The 22436-nt window shown below is 46.0% G+C and overlaps 1 protein-coding gene across 4 annotated transcripts in view; it reads right to left on the minus strand.

The window, feature by feature from the left end:
* ASAP2 (ArfGAP with SH3 domain, ankyrin repeat and PH domain 2) overlaps nt 1–22436 on the minus strand; it is a 1060322-nt gene that overhangs the window by 565608 nt on the left and 472278 nt on the right. For all 4 annotated transcript variants that reach the window (XM_078647831.1, XM_078647829.1, XM_078647830.1 and 1 more), the window contains exon 13: nt 11521–11569. In XM_078647831.1, coding sequence (XP_078503957.1) covers nt 11521–11569 — 49 coding nt within the window. The remainder of the gene's footprint in view (nt 1–11520; nt 11570–22436) is intronic.

Here is a 22436-nt window from a genome sequence, read left to right on the forward strand (position 1 = left end):
AGCGATATCGGCCTATAGGACCCAGGGTTTTCTTGTGGTTTTCCTTTCTTATGGAAAGCCACTATGTTTGTGTCCCTCCATGTCTCCGGTATTTGTCCCATGCACATTATATCATTAAATAGATCTAGTAGCATTTGTGCCACCTCCCTAGAAATACATTTATACACCTTCAATGGAATGCTGTCCGGCCCGCTGCCTTGCCAGCTGCTAGATCTCGTAATGCCTCAAGCACTTCATTGGCCGTCACATCGCTCTCCAATCCTTCCCTTTCTGACTCACACAGTTTGGGTCCTCCATCCGGATAGCCTTCCTGTGGCTCCTCGCCCTCTACCTCTTCTTTGTATAAAGTTTGATAGAAGTTTGCAAATACCTCGAGTATCTCCTGTGCTTCTACAAACTCTCGCCCGTTCTCCTATATACTAGTTATTATATTTTTTGTGGAGTCCTGCCTAATCTAAGTGCCAATGCCTTACCCGCCTGCTCCCCTGTTTCGTACATCTTCCCTCTATATGCTCGATATTCTAGCGCAGCCTTTTCGGCCATCTGTTTAAGTACCTCTGCTTTAACAGAGCTAATTCTCAGTTGGCTTTATTTTCCTTCTTTCCCTTGTGTTATATCTTGGCCATGTTACTCTTCCGCTTTTATCAATTCGGCTAAAAGCCTATCCTTATCCACCTGCGATTATTTTTCCTGGCTCGGGCGGCATAACTAATTGTCTCACCCCTTAATGCTGCTTTGAATGCGTCCCAGACACTATTTCTAGCTGCACTAGACCAATTGGCTTCAGAAAATTCCCGGGCCCATTTCCTCAGATGTTCAGCATATAGGCTGTCTGCCAGCAATTTCCTAATAAATGTCCAGGCCCTTTGTTTCCTAGCTGATCTTAAGCAATTATACCTTAACGATAACAGGCTATGGTCCGATAGGACCTTAGGTAGTTTCCTTTTGCTGTGACTTTACTTATTTCTGTGGATGAAATAAAAAAAAGTCCAGTTTAGTATACTTTTAGTATGGACATAAAAAATAGGTGAACCCGGTTTCGGCGGGCTCCTTTGTTCCCCGTACATCTACCAGACCATGCGAATGTATCAAGGAGCACAATGCCCTAAAGACCCTTGGCTTCCGGCCTAAATAAGGATTTTTATTAACCAAGTCAGCTGATATATTTAAATCTCCACATAACAGAATGGGGGAAGGCCAACTTGACAATTCCTTCTCCAATACTTCAAACACTTCTGGATCATCTTGGTTAGAGCCATATACACCCCACAAATTGTTACCCCACAACACATTTCGGCCAAAGCCCATCTGCCTAACACATCAGCCTTGGATCGTTTAGCCCCCCCAAGAACAGTTTTACCTAAGAGGGCCACCCCCTTACCATTGAGGTATGTGATGAACATTAGAGAATATCAAAGCCTCCCACCCTAAGTAGCTGTTTTTTTGCCCAGGGTAGGGGTGTTTCTTGTAAACACAAGATATCGACAGGTTCTGATTTAACAAACTCGGTCAAGCTAGACCTCTTTCTCCAGTCGTACAGCCCTCCTATATTGATCGAATATATACTAAGGAAGTGTGGCTCAGGGGTTAGAGGCAGCAGACCCGGAAGCTGAGATCGGTCCTGGACCAGGGTTCAATTCCCTGCCTCGGCGGGGTCTTGGGCTAAAAATTCCACGGACTTGATAATTCTCTCCCCGGTGCCTCCTCGACTCACGGGTTCACACTCTGCGACTCTGGGCAATAGCTTGCTTAATCTCCACAACGGCCCCTCGCGGCGGGATGCCTGACTTTCACCTTGTGGATACCCTGCTATCTCACAGGGGAATACCAGGAAGGGTTCCCTAAGCAAGCGCCGGGAAACCCACTGCGGGTAGCTGTGCGCTATATAAGCTCAACTACATTTACATTTACATTAATGAATTTAGACATTTCCCTTATTTTTAATACCAGCCTCTGGATAGAAACAACCTTTTTTTTTAAAAATACCATACCTCACTCTCAGAAATGAAAAAAAATGTGTGCCATAAATTCTCTTTTTTTGATTTTTCCCCATTTGCTGCCCCCGACTACCCCCCTGTGCCCCCTTGCCCCCCCACTCTCCCCTCCCTACTCTCCCACCCTCTCACTCCCTTGAGAAGCGCTCAGACCTAGGTCTGTGCTTATGATGCAGTAACAGTGATTGGGCAGTTACAACAATTACCGTGAGGGACTTCGTGCCCCAATACTTCCACAAGCAAAAAAAAAAAGAAAAGAACAAAAAAGCCTAAGAGAAGAAAAATATAGTAGAGAGAAAACGGATGGAGAGATCGTTATTACCATAAAAAAAATAGATCCAGATTTACCAAATTTACTACCACCACACCATCCCAGCTATCCCCTGCCCAAGGTCTGCCAGTATCGTCATCTCGCTGCTGGCTTCGCTAGCTACCAAGGGAGTCCAAGAATTCCTGTGCTTTTACTTCAGACGAAAAATACTGGGTCCGACTTTCTTTTATTATTTTGAGCTGCGCTGGGTTAATGAGATATACTTGTATATGTTTGTCCTGAAAGGGTTTAATCAATTGTCTCAGCCTCCAGCGCCTCTCCACTGTTGCGTGGCAGTAATCTGGCCTGACGAAAAATTAGACTCCCTCGCTAGATCTTCTTTCCTCCGGTCTGGCCTTCTCGGCTATGGCCTGACTAAGAATGAAATTACCAAGAAAGATTAGGATTGCCCTTGGTTTATCGCCGCTCCCTGTGCCAGATCGAATTTTGAACGGAGTACGGTGTGCCCTCTGGATTTCCGCCGACCAGTCCATTTGGAGAGTTCTGGGAATGCCAGCTTAAATAGATTTATCACGTAGGCCCTGACATCTGACCCCTCAGCCCCTTCTGGTATCCCAAGCACCTGTAAGTTGTTCCGTATAAGCCTATTTTCCATATCCTCCAGTTTCCACTGGATATCGATGACCTGGCTGCTTTGAGACTCTACTTTGGTGGTGACTTTGGTGGTGTCTGCGGCGGCCTCCGATTCTGTTGCAACGATCCTTTCTTCCAAATTTGTCACCCTGTCTCCTACATGGACCACGCCTTGCATTTTCCTCATGGCTGCTTGCGATTTTCGGCAGTCCTGGCGTGCTTCCTACCGCCCTGACATGGTCAGAACCGGTCGCTCCACTCGCTCCTTGGTGTGCCTTACTTGTGCCCCCGATCTCGCCTGCAATTGTGCCTGGTATCGTATCGATATTGTTTATTAACCTGTATTTGTGCCAGATTGTGCCCCCGATCTCGCCTGCATTGTCTTGGTGCCATTTGTTGTGCTTCTTAACCCTCCCCGCTCCCTGCCGCTGCTCCCCCGCTGCCCCACCCCGTTCCCTCCAGGATCCCCGGACCTCGCCACCCCGCTCCCGCCTCCCAGCTGCTCCTCCCTCGCTCCGCCCCCTCCACTCTCCACTTATGACAGAGTGGCAAACGCGCAGCGTTCACGCGCAGCGGGCGCGCCCTATGCCGCCGAAGGCACGCCAAAGGTAAGCACGTCTGCGCCCGTACGTGCTTGGACCGCGCTAGACCCCCTGGCTCCCGCAGAGGCCATCCTTCCCGCATAACATACGACGCCACCACCCTCACTGCATTCAACACTCAACACCGGCCGACTCCCCGATTGCCACCGAGCCGCCCCAGGACGCACCCATGGACCCTTCACCTGCCAAGCCTGCAAGTTCTGCTGCATCAGGACCCACACTAAAACGGCACACGCCAAACAGAGCTCCAACAACAACCACCTGAAGTGCATCCTGCTCAACACCCGTTCGGTCCACAGACACGCCATTGAACTATGGAACCTACTCGACACCATAACTCCGGACGTCGCCTTTCTCACGGAAACCTGGATGAACGCCTCATCAGCGCCCGACATCGCCATAGCCATCCCGGACGGATATAAGATCATCCGAAGGGACCGCATCAACCAAGCAGGAGGAGGCATCGCAATCGTCCACAAGAACACCATCCGCATCTCGACCAGTTCCGACGACACCCACACAGCCACCGAACACCTTCACTTCCAGATACACACCGACCCCAAGACCACACTGAGAGGCACCCTCATTTACAAACCCCCAGGACCCCGCACACAATTCAGCGAAGACATCACTGACTTTGTCAGCCCACACGCCCTCCCCTCCGTTGACTACATTCTCCTAGGGGACCTCAACTTCCACCTGGAGAATAACAACGACAACAAACCACCACCCTGCTGGACAACCTCGCCAATTTCGGACTCAAACAACTGGTGAACACCCCCACCCACTACGCCGGACACACGCTCGACCCAATATTCTCCTCCAGCAAGCACATCTCCTTCAGCCACTCCACCGGACTCCACTGGACAGACCACAGCTGCGTCCACTTCAGCTTCAGAAAGAACACAACTCACCACTTCCCGCAACAGGTCCCCCGCAGAAGCTGGAACAAAATTACCGCCGACCAGCTCACCACTTCACTGAATCAAAACGCTCCCGCCAGATCAACGGACCCAAATGAAGCAGCCATCAATCTCGCACAGTGGATCACCCACTGTGCTGACGACCTAGCACCCCTGAAAAACAATCCCAACAAGCCAGGAAGCAAAAAAGCCTCCTGGTTCAACGACGACCTCAAGAACTCCATAAAGAACTGCCGCACACTCGAGAAAGCCTGGCGAAGAAACCCAACCACAGACAACATGACCGCCCTCAAGAACGCCACCCACAAACACCACCAGCTGATCCGCACCACCAAGAAGTCAGCATTTAAGGATCGACTAGACAACAACGCCCACAACAGCAAGGAACTCTTCAGCATCGTCAAAGAGCTCACCAATCCCAGCGCCGGCAACAACGACATCACTCCCTCTCAAGACCTCTGCGACTCTCTCGCCTCGTTCTTTCACAGCAAGATCGCAGACATACACAACAGCTTCGGCGACCAGACCACTGCCCCTACCACTGAACCGAAACCCCCACCGCCACACTCCGCGCCTGGACCCCGATCAGCACCGAAGACACCATCCGCATGATGAACTCCATCCACTCCGGTTCACCTACCGACCCATGCCCCCATCACATCTTCAAAAAGGCCGACTCCGCCATCACACCCCAACCCCGGGACATCATCAACTGCTCCTTCAACACTGCTACCTTCCCGGAGAGCTGGAAGCATGCCGAACTCAGCGCCCATCTGAAGAAACCTTGAGCAGACCCCACCGAACTTAAGAACTACCGCCCAATCTCGCTCCTCCCATTCCCCGCCAAAGTCATAGAGAAGACCGTCAACAAGCAGCTCACCGCCTTCCTTGAGTCTAACGGTTCCCTCGACCCTTCACAGTCCGGCTTCCGAACCAACCACAGCACCGAGACCGCCCTCATCGCAGCCACAGACGACATCCGAACCCTACTCGACAACGGGTAAAGAGCGGCCCTCATCCTCCTGGACCTCTCCGCAGCGTTCGACGCGGTTTGCCACCGCACCCTAGTACAACGCCTCAGAAACGTCGGGATACAAGATAAGGCATTGGATTGGATCATCTCGTTCCTCGCCGGAAGAACCCAGAGAGTCCGCCTCCCCCCTTTCAGCTCAGAGGCCACCGAAGTCATCTGCGGCGTACCACAAGGATCATCACTCAGCCCCACCCTCTTCAACGTCTACATGAGCCCCCTCGCATCCATCGCACACCAACACAACCTAAACATCATCTCCTATGCGGACGACACTCAGCTAATCCTCTCCCTCACCAAAGACCCAACCATCGCCAGAACCAACCTACACGAAGGGATGAAAGAAGTAGCCGAGTGGATGAAGAACAGCCGCCTAAAACTGAACTCAGACAAGACAGAAGTCCTCATCCTAGGATCATCCCCCTCTGCCTGGGACGACTCCTGGTGGCCCCCGGCCCTTGGCAGCGCACCCAAACCAACGGACCATGCTTGCAACCTGGGCTTCATCCTAGACTCCTCCCTCTCGATGACCAGACAAGTGAACGCCGTCTCATCATCATGTTTTAACATCCTACGCATGCTCCGAAAGATCTTCAGATGGATCCCCATCGAAACAAGGAAGACGGTCACCCAAGCACTTGTCACCAGCCGACTGGACTACGGTAACACCCTCTGCACCGGAACCACAGCCAAACTGCAGAAAAGACTTCAACGCATCCAGAACGCCTCCGCTCAACTCATCCTGGACATACCTCGACAAAGCCACATATACGAACACCTAAGAGACCTTCACTGGCTCCCCGTCAGCAAGAGAATCACGTCCGTCTCCTCACCCATGCACACAAGGCCCTCCACGACCTAGGACCCAAATACCTCAACAATCGCCTAACCTTTTACACTCCCACCCGCCAACTGCGATCATCCAATCAAGCCCTCGCCACGATTCCACGCATCCGAAGAGCCACCATGGGAGGAAGATCCTTCTCCTACCTGGCGGCAAAGACCTGGAACTCCCTCCCCACCCACCTCCGTCTTACCCAGGACCACCTCTCCTTTAGAAAACAACTCAAAACCTGGCTGTTCGATCAATAGCGAACCCCTCCCCCTTACGCGCCTTGAGACCCTCTGGGTGAGTAGCGCGCTATACAAATTTCTGATTGGATTGGATTCCTCTCGATGGGTAAGGATTGTCTGATAGATGATGTCTAGGAGTGGAGGGTGGGTTGCTGGGGATGCTGGGGTTTCTACGTTCGGGCTACCCTGAAGTGGCATGGCAGATGAGTGGTCCCATATTAAGTCCCGCATGGGCTGCTCCTGAGCATTCAGTTGGACATTCGGTCTTTTAGCTGTGCTAGGGGGGTTCTGCTCAAAATCACAATCAGACTCAAAGTTACTCTCCCACTGAGATGAACTTCGGTCCTCTTCCAACCACTCCGCCTCCTCTGTGACTGAGTAAAAACATTCACTGCTTTCTTTCTCGTTACCTTCCATTAGGACCGGGGGGGGGGGGGGGGGCGCAAAGACCTCCCGCCCCTTCTTCCCCTGGCGTACCTCCGACACACCCTTGCTCAGATGACAGTACTCCCTGGCCAATCTGTGCTTTTTGAAAGTGTGCTTCACCCTCAGCGGTGGAGTTAGAGGATCTGGAGCTGGCTTCTTTGACTCTGGAAGGGGAGAAGACACTTTTGCAGGCAAATCCTTAAGCTTTGGAGCCTCTGAAGACTGTTTTTGCGTCTTCCTTTGAGGTTGATGCATAGAAGGTCCTGGAGAAACTTCTCTGAGCCTTTTCTGAGGAGTTTTTGAAGAAGATTTCGATGATGTTTCACTCCCCTCAGAGGACATTGGGTCTTCTTTGTCCTTAAGTCTCTGCAGCCAAGTCAAAAGCCTTCCCTCACGATCTTTTAAAGTTTTTGTAGAAAAAGTCCAACATACCTTGCAGTCTTTAGGAGATTGGTCTGGATAAAGACAGCAGAGGCAGTCTTTGTGCTGGTCATCGACTTGCAATCTCTTCTTTTTGCAAGTCTCACAGGGCCTAAAAAGGCTTTTTTTAGGGGTATCCGACATGAAGACAGTATAGACTTCACTCAGAATCCAAAAATACTGAAAGAACCGAAGCAGAGCTCAGTAGAGACTCCCTTAGCACGACGTGCGGTAGGAAATCTGAGGGACTAGAGCTCCTTCCAGGAAGGTTCCAGAGGGGGGTGGCAGCTGATTGGTTGCTCTCTAGAGTTTGGTCCTTATTACAAAAGGACCTGGATATGTTACTAATGTGAGGCCTTTGGCCTATTACTCTGTATGTCTAATGGGACATTACTTTATTTATGTACTGGGGACTCCCATCCCGACGACGGGGAATGATTCAGACATGTGAATCTATGAAAGATACCCTAATACTGGATAACCAGTCAGCACACATTTAACCTTTCTTGCGCCCATCAGTAGGGTAGATGAGAGGGAAGTTTTGTTAATGAAATGTTGTGTTTTTCATCAATATCACGCAATATAAATACTTTGATGTACTAGCAGGATAACAACCCAATGATCACCCAGCTTAAGCTAAATCAGGTCCGGTCCTGAATACTATATGACTGTATGCACCGTTATGCGACAACAATAATGTATAATTGTAAAATCAAGCTGCGCATAAATAGTACATGCTGTACAGATGAAATGTATTATAGCCTGAAGAAAATGAAAAAATGTCTTAAAAAAATTATGGGGTTACATTTAGTCTCTGGAATGCCCATTATGTGATATTTGTCAATTTATGATGTGCTACAGATGTTGGTAGAGGGATTTGGATCTTGATATTAAATATTCTCTTTATTTTTTTTTCAAATATGATATTCCAGATAGCTGTGATTTAGCATTATCGCACTTCATCATCATGGGGGGTGATTGGTTTACATATTCACACTTAATAATATATAATTAAGCATGCAACAACCAGTACATTTCATAATGGACCAACATCCACAGATTGAAGGTTGTTTTGATTAACGGCACATGGTTACAGAGTGAGGTTTATGTAATGAATGATGGCCTTCTGGCTGTTGAATGCATCGATATTTATCTTCAGATTATGCAAAAAAAAAAAGAATTATGTGTATACATTATATTTCCAGTATAGAACTGTGCCTGCCTTGATGAAATCATAGTGAAATTAATCCATATATGCATTGTGTTTTATTTTCATTCCTATTATTGATAAGTTAACTTATGATGTGAATATAACACAACGCTGAGATTAATTGTAATGTTATACAAAGCAACCTATGTTTGTTTTTGTAATCAACAGGGTGTGGATTAACAGTGATATACGCTCAATATTTTGCCTTTTTATTTGAAGTAACTTGTTCATGCTAGTTTGCCATTTTCTTTTTTTTTTTTTTAATGGGCGGCCGGGCATGCTTTCAACTGGATAAAGGCTCGCTGAAGTCTAAACGTGTTACTGGTTTGTAGCCCAATAAAGGGTATATTTCACTGACTTGGTGCTGCTTTGTTCTTTGAAGAAGACTTTCTGACACCATTGAAAGTGATTTGCGCTACGATGATGCCCACACTAGTCTATGTATCAGACAGAGGTTATGCTTGTAAGTGATTCCAACCGGATGGATAAACTTAAAGGGAGTACCTATAGAAGGTTTTTTCATATCCCTAAACACACCTCTCCAGCTAGAGTTTGGCCTTTTTAATCAAACCCTGGAAACACAAGGCTTTCTTGAAAACATGCTTTAAGGCCTGACTCCTTGGAAAAGCAACTATGCATAGAAATAACTAGACCTGATAGCCAATCTGCAGCTCGGGCCTATTTGGATCAATCATTAGAGAACCTACAAGTAGCTGCACTGTGGGTAAACCCCATTACTTTTGAACATTTTAAAATGTTAATTTTCAAAGTGGCACGTCCAAAATCACGGCTAACAGACAGACAAAAATTGACTTCACATATGCATGCCTGGTCGGTCTTAAGCAACGATGTCTAAGTGGGAATGCAACCAATAACAAATGTTTGTATTTCAAAACATGTCCAACAAAAACTTATGCAAAATAGGTTTGGAGGGCTGCCAAACTTAGACTTCATATCCGCTATGACAAGGAAAAATATCAACCAATATGTAGTCTTTGCCAAACTTTTACAGAAACAATTGTGCACATGGTCTGCATTTACCCGGCTTTGTTCTCTGCCTTTGGTCGGTTTCGTTGAAAGAAAGGTGGGAACTGAACTCCATTTGCTGGGCATATGCTCTTGCAGATCTGCTGTAATCGCTAGTCTTAAAGCAGAGCATCCAATTTTGCCAGGGAGATTTGTGAAATTCATGCAGGCATTCAAGAATTTTTTAAGCACTGCAGCCCCCTGTCATTAATATACTAAATAGGCATTTTAAGATTATCTTCTGTGGACCTTTTACTCACTCGCAACAAAATTGTGCCGAACCCTAGAGACGAATGCTTGCAAATTATGTTTGCAGTGATAAACCTGAGTGGATGATTTTATCCTCACTTGTAATATGAGAAATTCAATTGGATAAAGTGTGAGATTCTGCTTGTCTGATGTCCAATAGAACACCAGAGGGCAGTCCCAAACGCAGCTATCATGTTTGCACCTATGGACCGGAGGCACTGTAATTTATTTAATATTCAGAATTATTGCATGACGGTTTAATTGCTCCATAATAAGACGGCGCCTATAGCTGGGGGTCATCCTCATCTATGACTCAAAAGTATGCAATGGTGAAATGCAGCTGTGGTCTGAGATATAGTAATTTTGATAGCACTTTACATACTCTATGCCCGTTTTAAACCGACTGAAATCAGTTTTCTTTATTTTAGACCTATAAATTGCAAGTGTAAGAGATGTAGCAAATTTGATACCACTTTACACACACTATGCACTTTTGGGGAAACAACTTTTTTTTATGAACTCTGTCTTGATATGCATGATTGAGAGTACTTTTATTTCACATCTATGAATTCTAAGTGTTTTTGTGTAATTTTATAATGTTCACTCAATGAATCATGTGGAAGTGGCAGAATACTATGTCACGTCGATTTCATAATTTTACTGATAGATATGATAACATTTGCACCAGTGTATGTTTATTGTGTGAAATTAATGAATTTTTGTAATGGTTTTCATTAACCACACAAATAAAATTGAACATGGGGCATCTTTTACTGACGGGGTGCTGCTTTCTTCCTTGTAGAGGAGTTTCTGACAAAATTGTAGGCAGTGGTCACAAACAGTTGGAGACACCAGCGCTACTAGGTGGAAGATGTTGGTAAAGTGTGGAAGTTACAGACGATATATATACACACATAAAAGTATATATACACACACGTATACACTTTTTCCCCTAGTGTTGATGAGACAGCTATTGCAGTCTCTAGGCCACGCCTACATATAGGGCTTAAAGGACAGAGACTGTTGCTGGAAGATTAATTCTGAATAAACCAAGTTTGAACTGTGGCAAAGTGAAGACCAACATTGATCTAGGAAGAGTACACTGAATTGAGCAAGGTCAAATCAACAACACATCCATGGATAATCCCCCTAACGATCAACTAGTTCAAACAACTTATAGAATAGGACTAGCTGAGGGACTGACACGTTTAGAAAACATGTTTCTTCATGGCATATGCATGCCCCAGCCAACATATTCAAACCTGATTTTTCAAAGCCATCTGGGCTTCTTACACCGCTACCTACATATATGCATCTTGGTCTCAGAAAGGATGACCACTAGTTTATTCACAAATATGTACGCATCAAATTCCATAAGAAACCTCTTTAGCTGAATGTGCGACTCAAAATTCTGGTATCGCCACACGGTAATCAAGATGAGCTTGGAATGAGTGCTAGGCAAATACTTTCATTTCATTCATCTCTTTTCCTAGCCAAGCTGTATGTGGTTTAAAAAGGTTCTCTGCCGCTACAAGGAGCTACTTGCAATTATTATGTGGTAGAGTCACCCACTAAAGTATTTTATTGCATATCTGGCTGGTAAGGATCAAACTCTAATCATATGAGATTGCCATCAGCTGCTTAAAGCGCAGCCGCACTTACATCTGACACTCTTGTTCATCTTCTGCTTGAAAATGATATGTTCGATCATCTGAAAAACAAAAAACATGCATTTTAAACTATAAACATTATATATAACGGTTTACTCTAGACAGTCATTATCGTGAGCTAAAACAAGCCATGTCAATACATATAAGAAAAAAATCTTCAATAAAAAAAATTAAACACTAACATTTTTTTATGTATAATTCAAGATACTCATTCGCTTAACTGCATCGGTAATATAGCAGTAAATTAAATAATATAGGGCTTTACCAAGCATCCTTCGGTTACATGTAATGTAACAGCAACTAAGTCATACTAGCCTAATTTCTCACTTTTCATTCTTTCCATATACAGGCAACCACAGCAAGCATGTTTTCCTCTTTGAGTACAATGCAGAAAACTTGACATGCCTTATGTCATACTTTTAAAACATTATTTCAACCATACTCTCCTCAACGATGCACATCTTTAGAACAAACTAAGTTTCTGTCTCCCCAGTAAGGGATTTTAGGATTTACAAATCCCTCAGAAGCATACATTCTGCATGGTACCATATATCATTTAGGACAAGATTATTCAACATGGACTTAATGTAACAAACCAAGGTAGATGGAATATTCCATTTAGGAGCACATTTTCTTCTAATCGGAATAGACCGAATTCAAGGGATTTTACCCTCATTCCTCCATTGGGTTTAACTTCAATCGTCATTTTGATACAAAAAAAACTAATTTCAACTTTATAGGCACAATCGGCGTATCCAGGCTGTGATGGAATTGGAAGAAATTTACTCTGGGAGCCAATAAATTGGGGGTCAAGGAGTGGCAGTGGAAAGGGGGTAGAGTAAGCTGGGGCAGAGCCATGAAAAGTTGTGTATGATAGTCAACGTATCCATTTATTTTTAGAAAAACTCTGTCACAAAGAAATTGTCAACATGGAGAAACGTAGTAGTAATTCTGTTCTGGCTTACTTAGTTAAGAAGCTGCATTTTTAAATATTTTGCAGGTGAAGGCACTGCTATAAGTAGCCTTCCAATTTACATGCAGGAACACTTTACAGATTGGAGCTAATGTGGTTATTGAAGAGATTTAGTACAGGTGAAAAGGAGCCCACCTCAACCCATTCAAAGTTTTTCCAGTCCACACCTGTGTCTCCCAACTGTCGGAATCTGGAACTAGAATGGAATACTCGAAAACAGAGCTCACTCGTCTCAAGCAACCCACAGAACTGATTAAATGAAATAGAAAGCATTTTATGCAGCAAACTTACATAATATGTAAATTAGGAGATGTTTGTCTACAACATCTCCTATTATTATAACAAAATCAAAAGTAATATATTTTATGTTTTATAATTATTTAAGAGAAAAAATCTTGCAAATACCCTGGTTTCTTATAAATGTGTTCCATCCTAGTCGTCACTCCGGAGTTAATAACATCTGTTACATTATCACCACCTCTCTCCATAGAACCTTCTTCCTGATTACCATGAGTTTCACACTGTATCAAAACCGCACCTTGAAACTCCTCAGAATCGTTGGTAGGAGTTGATAGCACAATATGGTCACCTTGACAATTTTTACCTTTACATTCCACGATTTTGTGTTCATTAGATTTGCCTTCGTTCGAAACAGTTTTGTTAATCTCCTGGAATATGTAATTTTCCCCCTATAAAATCTTTTTGAAAATCTCCAATGGAACCACGTTCCTAACACATAAAGATCTAATAAGATGGGACTGAGGAAGGACCCCTGAGGGACTCCACATGGAAGCTGAAAAGAAATAGGCCTGGAAGTCTCAGTAGCTCACCATTTGCGTCATATTCACCCAAAAAGATTATAGCAGCGTTAACGTAGCACCCCTCAGTTCCCACTCCCACAGTGTTTGCACCAGTGAAAGTGGATATGTGGTATTGAAGGCTGTGTATAAATATAGCATAACTAGAATAGCTGCGTCTCCCTGATCCACTTGATGCCAAACAGATTCTGCAACTGCAATCAGTTCTGATTTGGTGCTGTGGTTCCTCCTAAAGCCATTCTCAGAAGGATCCAAAAGCTCCTGACTCAAGAAAAACTGTGGTAATTTCTGATCGGTAGGTTTCTTAAGAATTTTAGCCAGTGCAGGCTGCAGGGAAATTGGTCAAAGATTTTTCATGTTTCCCGGATCCCCATTAGGTTTCTTTATGAGGAGAATGATAATCGCCTCTTTCCGGCACGGGGGGAATACTCCTGACACCAACGCCTCAGAATAAACTTTCTCCAAGAAAGCAGCAATTAAATCCAGTGTGAGTTGCAACACCGTGGGTGGGAAACGGTCATCTCGGGACCCGATGTAATTTGTCCCAGAAGAGGTTTAATTTTTGCCGCCGGATTGGGGGTAGAATGTAGACAATGCACCATTAATTGTCTGCTCAAAAGAGTCCTCTCCTAGTGGCCCGATCTAATCTCATCATGGTATTACCTGGAGGATTGGACACTGCCAAATCAGGACCCAAATCTTCCCTTGCCCACGTCTCTATCACAAATAAACAAGTCTAACTATCACAACTTTCTGTGCAGTGCTTAATCATGGAGCCAGCATCAAGTGCAGCACCACTTTGAGACATTTAGCGGGTCCCAGCTATCACAACCTTCTTTGCTCACCAAAGGGCTAAGTGCAAGGATATCCGAGAGGCTGTAAGATAGGTGCTCAGCATCTGAGCAAAAAAAGGCAGCATCCCTGACCAGAAAGGCTTACCTCAGGTGCGCCTTCAGCGCGCCAGCAGCACGTCTACGCATCTACCCGCTTTAAAGACCTATTGGTACACATGTGATCAGCGCAGGAGCACAGACCTCACCCACACAGTGACAACCGCAAAATGGCCATCGGGCATGAGTATAAGAGCTCTGACGTACCACGCATTTATTCAGATGAAGCCACAGAAATCTATGCGCTGTCCTAGCAGCAGTTTGTGTGAGTCTAAGCTGGCCGCCTAGCGTTGCACTACATTAGCACATAACATCATGCCTTCACTTATAACAATTATTTTTCTTTTCGCATTTGTCACATCGAGTGGGATGGGTATGCCCAGACGTGGGTCCTGTGCTCTCCATGCCACTGGAGTCAAGCTATCCTGGCTGATGAGGGGTGAAACCTCGAAACTGGTCCTAGGATGCAGGTTTCCAGTCCAGGGAGGACCTGGCCTGGCAGTTCGAGCTTGACTGTTCCCATTGGGCGTAGGGTCAAGGCTGATTTGCGTATGGCTGGGTCCAAACTGGAATGGCATGGTGAGCAAAAAAATGTTGGATTTAGGCCCAGATCTCTGTACTGGGGTGAATGTATGACATTGTTCTGCATTCTGTCCATCAATTGTTCTTTTTGCATTTGTCACCCCAAGTGGGACGGGCATGCCAGACATGGGTCTAGTGCTCTCCATGCCACTGGAGTCAAGCTATCCTGGCTGGTGAGGGGTGAAACCCCGAAACCGGTCCTAGGATGCTTGGTTCCAGTCCAGGGAGGACCTGGCCTGGCAGTTCGGACTGGACTGTTCCCATTGGGTGCAGGGTTAAGACTGATTTGCATATGGCTGGAGCCAAACTGGAATGGCATGCTGCGCAAAACAATGATGGAGTTAGGCCCAGGTCTCTGTATTGGGGTGAATGTATGACATTGTTCTGCATTCTGCCCATCAATTGTTCTTTTTGCATTCAATTATAGAGCGTTGGGTCCCACACGGCGTTTGCCTGACTTGCGTGTCACTCAGCCTTAAGACAACAGCGTCTTAGCCGCTGAAATCCCAGTACAGAAATCATACGCTAACTTCCCCTTCTTTGGTCACACACAGCCAGCCATGTACTGTACCGCGATCAACCTCTGAGGAGTGTTTCTTTCAGCAGCCAGTACTCTGCAATTTTGAGCAAGTTGAGCTCCTTCAAGTAAGTACTCTGAAATCTCTTTCGCTCTCACCTCTCGCCATATGTAATAAGTACCTTTCAATGTACACGTAGGAACACCTTGTAGATTGTAGTTAAAGTGTTTATTTAGGAGATTTAATACAGGTCAAACGGAGCCCACCTCAACACATCCAAAGCCTTTCCAATCCAGATCAGTCTCTACAAAATGTCGAAATCTGGAACTGGAATATACATACTCAAACAGAGCTCGCTCAACTCACGCAACACATAGGACAGATCAAATGAAATACAGAGCATTGACTACAACAAACTTGCATAACTTGTAAATTATTATAACTACAACAGGCAACTGCTGCAGAGATCTTTTTGTGCCCAGCAATTTTCAGCGAATAATAATAATAATAATGGTAAGATAACTCTGATGATTAATGCTCAAGCTGGAGAGATCTGTATTTTTTCTAGATGTACACCCTGGTACATACAGAATTAACATTTGTATTTTATGGAGATAGTTAAGTGGGTTGCAGCTTTTGACTCAGAGATTGTTTCTCTGATGGTACAGGCACCCTGATTCACTGACTGGCTCATTAGAATTGGTTTCCTTGTAGCCATTAGAGTTACGTTTATTAAAGAAAACAAACCTGGCGTTAAGACAGAAAGTAAGTACATCTTGGGCAATTGTGGCAGCATAAATTTCACTTGTCAGCGTCTGTTACATAGCGTACAAAATCCTTATAGTAAGGTGAAATCCATCACATGCTCATGTATTACGGTACATTTTTTTCCCCCTTCCTCCCACACATTTCAGATTATCCAACAATTAAAGTCCTCTATATTGTACCCAGTTACCCCATATCTTATCCCACTTCTTTGGGCACCCCCTCCCTTGGTACACCACCTTCTCAGCATTACAGCACCAGTCCAGATCTTCCTGCCATTCCAGCACGCTTGGCGGTTGGCTCGCACCCCACTCCCTCGCTATGTTGCATTTGACCACGATACTAGCTGTTGTCAGCTATATTTTAGAATGTTTCGGCCATGTTATCTCGGTTGGATATGCCACTTTGCTTCACATGGAACTTCTTGTTTGGTGACTTCCGACATGACCTGTATGGCATTCTTCCAAAACTGTTGTATCTTAGAGCAGGACCACATACTATGAAAGAACCTACCCTCCTCCCCACATCCCTGTGCACATTGGTCAGAATCCCTGCGCCCAATATGGTGTAATAGCACCGTAGAGGTGTATGATCTGTGTAGTATGCTTAATTGTATTAAATAAAATCTTCCCTTATCGCCACCTCCCTTGGACTCTGTATCGCCTCTGTCCGGTCGTCATCCTCCAGCATCGCGAAGTCTCTTGTTCAGGCCTCCCTAAGAGCCAACAGGGAGTCGGGGGAATTATTCATTATCTTTTTGTATATCAATGAAACCGCTTTCTCAGGCATAGGGTCCATGAGTAATCTATCCTCAAAAGGGGCATACTCTGAAATTTCGTCCCCATTTATTACATGTTTCTGTAGCACATGTCGTAACTACAGATACAGTAAGATTTCCTTGTCAGACATTTGATACTCTATTTTTAGATCCGCAAACCTTAACAGTCTACCCCCTCTCCAGACTTCTCCTTGGAGTTCAATCCCTATGGTTTGCCATTGCTTGAATGCTTGTAGTTGACCCACCTCCTTTAGGTGTTTAATGACTCATAATGGCGTTCGCTCAGAAATGTAATTCTTACAACCCAGAAATGCAGTAGCATCCCTCCAGATCTGTACCGTCACTTTGGTATGTGTGGGTAGCTCATTGATCGCTCATATAATGCAGCTTGGTAGCCTCCCATCCCCATACTGTGTCGATCCATTCTATAATCAGGTTTCTCTCTTCTTCCCGCGAACACCCACTCGTTTATAGTCATCAATTGCGCAACCCAATAATACTTTTTAATATTGGGAATTGTCAACCACCCTTCGTAGACACTGCGCTGCAACTTGTGTAGCGCTATTCTTGCCTGACCTCCGCCCCACAGGAGCAGCCTCAGCTCAGAATCTGCCTGTTTGAAAAAAACTGGGTGGAATTTTACACAGGGTGTTCTGCAGAACATATAGGAACAGCGGAAGTGCCATCATTTTGAATAAGGCAGCGCATCCCATTAGGGACAGTGGGAGTTTTCTCCAGTGCTCAATGTCTCTTCGCACTCTGTCCAGCTGGGGGAACAAGTTCTCTTCCAGAAACTGGGTGTTCCCTTTAGATATTATTATACCTAGGCACTTGAAGGTGTCTCTTATCTCTAAGGAGCTAGCACTAGAGGGTAACTGTGGTGTGGCGCCTGCCAATACATATAGAAGGGAGTTGTTCCAATTTATTCTGTATCCAGAGTAGGTTCCAAACAGATGAAATAAAATCACCCATATCCAATCCCGCTCAAATGGTTCCAGTTGGTGGACTTTGCCCGTGGGCAGTTTTTGTGGGAGGGTGGAGCGGTGCGTGTGGTGCTACGCACATGCATTCTCTCCACTTATTGTGGAGGGTTGGCGACCTTGGACATCCTCTCCTACTACCAGGCCTCTCACCTTCTGGTACTGAATGAGTGGTGGTATGGTGATAGGGGGGACCCGGCATACGCCTTGGAACGCTATCTTATGGGGTCTCATATGCTGCACACCATTCTTTACACAGCGCCGCTACGGAGAGCACTGCCATCGGCCACACAGGTAGTGTTTCGAATTTGGAGACAGGCTCTGCGCCATATGGGGTGGTGGAATACCCTGACTGGAGAAACCCCCCTTGTGGAACAATGGGCAATTGCCCAGCCATGCGACATTACAGGGCTTTCGGGGATGGGACAACATTGGCATCTCGACCCTAGGGGATGTACTGAGGAGTACGACACTTAAGTCTTTTCAGGATCTTTGTAAGGAATTTGGCATGCCTCGCTCCCAGTTCTTTAGATACCTCCAATTCCGTCATGCACTGTCCCCCAGCCTGGAGGGTTTGGAGTCCATCCCTGAGTTTAGCCCACTAGAAGCGAAAGTATTTATGGGAGACGAAGAAGATATCTCGCATTTATCAGACACTAGTCACGCACTGCTCCCCCACGCTGTAGAAGATCCGGGCGACATGGGAAGAGGATGTGGGTGAGGTGGAGGAAAAGGATTGGAGGGAGGCTCTGGCCGCCCCCCAGGATGTGGCCATAGCAATGCGCCTCCGTCTCATCCAATTTAAATATTTACACAGAGTTTATTTCACCAGGGTTCGGCTTTGGCGGGCGGGATTGATTGCCTCACCGGAATGCCCCTGCTGTAGCAGGGAGGAAGGGACGTTCTTGCATATAGTCTGGAGTTGTGGATCCCTGGATCATTTCTGGAGGGGGGTCTTGGCCTGTTTATCCAAAGTATTGGGGTGGGAGCTCCCACGTATGCCACAGTTTGCCTTGCTACATGTAATGGATGGGGTGGGTGGCAATGTGTACAAAAGGCACCTGATGCAACTTGGCCTCACGTTGGCCAAGAGAGACATTGCTAAAGCGTGGAAAGATCCACGGGCCCCGTTGGGGGCCGTATGGAAAAAAGGGTTAGACTTTCGTATGGGGTTGGAGCAGCCGATCTTCGTAGCCAGGGGGTGCCTTCGAAAACAATATCAAATTTGGAAACGTTGGGCAGATTATAGGGCCTGCGGCTTGAGCCCCCCATGGTGCTGGAAGATCTTCCGGGGGAGTGATGAAGGGGTCGTGTGGCACTGGGGTAGGGGGTGTGGGGGGCCTGGGAGGCGGGTGTGCATATACAGATTTTTTTTTCTGTGCACATTACGTTGTGTGTGGGTAGAACTTGGTAGACATTGTGCGACTCGACTTTGGGGGGGAGGGAGTCGGGGAGGGGGGGAGTTGGGGGGGGTTGGGGCTGTTGGGAGGGGGAGCAGTAAATTCTTAAGTATTGTTGACAAAGAAAACTTGATTGCCTTCCAGCTGATGTAATGTTTAAAAACTGCAGATGTCTCTGGTGTGCGGAGCCCTGCAACATATGTGCAGTCGGACAATAAAGTCTGTTTTCAAACAGATGAAATATATGTATGATTCGGCCAACAGGGGACGCTGGTTTGGTAACATACAACAGTATGTCGTCCTCATATAAAGATATTTTTTCAACCCAATCCCTATCCCCGCTTATTCCTCTAACAAAAGGGTCCATTCTGACCCATACAGCCAACGGCACCAGTGCCAGCGCAAATAACATGGGCGAGAGTGGACAGCCCTGCCTCGTGCCCTTATGCAGCTGTATGACCCCGGAGGTGACCCCATTCATTCGTACCCTCGCTAACGGACCTTCGTATAGCACCCGCACCCAGGCACAGAAACCGGGGCCAAAGCCAAACCTTTCACAACAGCGCCTGCAGATATGCCCATTCTATATGATCAAACGCCATACATGCATCAGCGACAGCAGCATGGCAGCTTCTCCTGAGTCAGCTCCAATGGCCTGCAACACCCCGTACAGACTTCGGAAATTAAGTCTAGTGCTTCTATGAGACAGGAACCCAGACTGGTCTGGATGTATTACCAAGGAGATGACCACTCCCAATTTATTATACCAAGCCTGCTTTAATGAACGTTTGATTAGTCTCTTTGGATAGCCCCGATGTTCTAGTTTTTTAGCAAGCACATCAGCCTCCCGAAAGTAGTCCTCCCGGAATTGGCAGTTCCTGCGAATACGCAAGAACTGACCAAAAGGGAGGTCATCCTTGAGGCCCCTAGGATGGTGGCTGGTATATTCAAAAAGTGTATTACGTGATGTAGGTTTCGTAAACAGCTTAGTAGCTAACTTCCCATCATGTGGGATAATTGTCAAATCCAAAAAGTCAGCACTCTGACTGCTGGCTTGTGAAATGAAATTCAGATCCTCGGAGCAAGTATTCAGCCATTTTAGAAAATCATTTATAGTGGTGTCTCCGGTCCAAATGAGAAAAATATCATCAATATATCGGTGCCAATGGCGCACACTCTGAAAAAAAGGGTTGTTAATCGGGTTGTAGATGTACGGCTGTTCAAAGTTGTCAACATACAGAATCGCTAAACTGGGGGCATAAGAAGCTGCCATAGATGTCCCCTTAATTTGAAAATAAAAGACTCCATCAAACTCAAATAATTAAGAGTCAGGGAGCTCGTCAATAACTCAATGATAAAGTCAGTGGGTACAGTTACTGGACCAGGCCGAGTCTACAATGCACGTCTGATGACCTCTATACCTTCCAATTGCAGTATATTAGTGTATAAGGAATCAATGTCCACACACACTAATAGCTCATTTTGTGGGTCAAAATATATCTGTTCTAACTGATGGATGATATCACCAATGTCTCGCACATAACTGCTAGTTCAAAAAGCCAGATCTTTGATAAATACATCAATATATTTACACAAAGGCTTCAAGACCGACCCACAGCCAGAGACTATGGGTCGGCCTGGGGGGTTGGTGAGATTTTTATGAACCTTGGGGAGGGTGTACAGGACTGGGGTACGAGGTGCCTTGGTGTTTAAGAAATCAAACTCTTTGCTGCTCAAAAAAACATTATGTTTTGCTTCAGAAGCAGTCATTAAGATAAGTCTGAATATCCCCAAGGGGATTACCTCGCAGTGCGGTATAATGATTAACATTAGAAAGTTGTTGGTGGATTTCCGATTTGTACATTTCAATTGGTTGAACCTCTAACAACACAGAGCGCGCTGGGCCATGGACTTGGACATTCCCATGGAGGATAAGGGCTAGGCGAAAATCCTGGCCAGGGACCCTAAGATCTTTAGAAATGCCAGATTCAAAAGAATTGATTTGTACGCTCTTCATCGGGCATACCTCACTCCGGAGCGTATCAACCGATACTTCCACAGGATGGCTGCAGGATGCCCACACTGTGGAGAACCTGGAGCAGGAATGCTACACATGTTCTGGGACTGCACAACATTACACACTTATTGGCAGGAGGTCACATCTGAAGGGGCGAAAGTAATTGAAAGGGTGGTGCCCTGCGTGCCGACTCCCTACCTCCTTAGTCTGTTTCCCCACACCTCTAAAACGAGGGTTACTGACAGATTCCAAGACCTGGCCTTTACCCTGACCAAAAAAGAAAAAAGGAACTAGAAACTCTGGGTGGGATGCAGAGCATTACTCAGGAGCGAACACAAGGGAATAGGCTCAATTGAGCAGGCCAGGTGCTGGGAAGCCCTAGTAGATGGTACGAAAGACCCCGAACCAGAGTCAGGCTAGCCTTTGCCATCGATACAATCTCCGCCGGAGAGCTCAACACATCGAGGCACTGGAGGGGGAAAAGGGATGGGTCAATTAGCTGAATACAAACAAACCAAAATAAGAGAGGCGTCCTAAAGATTTCAGTGAGAGACTAGTGTGAGGCAGATGGGACTGAAGATGGGTTAGAGATGTGTCGCTATAAATAATTGATTCCCGAATGTGACCTGCAGTGGGGAACGGGAGGGAAGGATTTCTTAAGGACATGTTTGTGTAAGAGATAATGCATAGATATACATGGCAGTCTGTAAAAACTATTGAACTATACGATAAATGAGAAGAATCACAGATATTATATACGTATATCATCCACACGTAACACAAAACAATAAAATATTTTTTAAACAGGATGACTGTTGTTGCGAGAGGATACTAAACGGGTTTGGAGGCTCCCAGGGGATGGCTGACTGGGCAGTTCTCTGGCCTTGGCTGCCACGAGAATTGTAGGAGTGCCCGTGGTGGCTTTGCTGGAAAGGTTGTGGCTGGTAGCCCCTACTGTAGCTACGGAAGGAGCAAAAAGAAGAGTCAGGCCGGCGGGGGCGGGTGCCATGACAAGTCTTAACGATGGGGCAGAACACTACTCTCCTTGAAGCGCTCAAGCACTGAGTCAACCTTGACTCCAAAAAGGAGAGTGCCATCACAGGGCATGTCCAAGAGGGATGTCTGGACATCCCCAAAAAAGCCAGATGACCGCAGCCACTGATGAGTCAATGATCCTGCCCAGCTAG

This window comes from Lissotriton helveticus, chromosome 6, assembly GCF_964261635.1.
Source record: "Lissotriton helveticus chromosome 6, aLisHel1.1, whole genome shotgun sequence".
Taxonomy (NCBI): domain Eukaryota; kingdom Metazoa; phylum Chordata; class Amphibia; order Caudata; family Salamandridae; genus Lissotriton; species Lissotriton helveticus.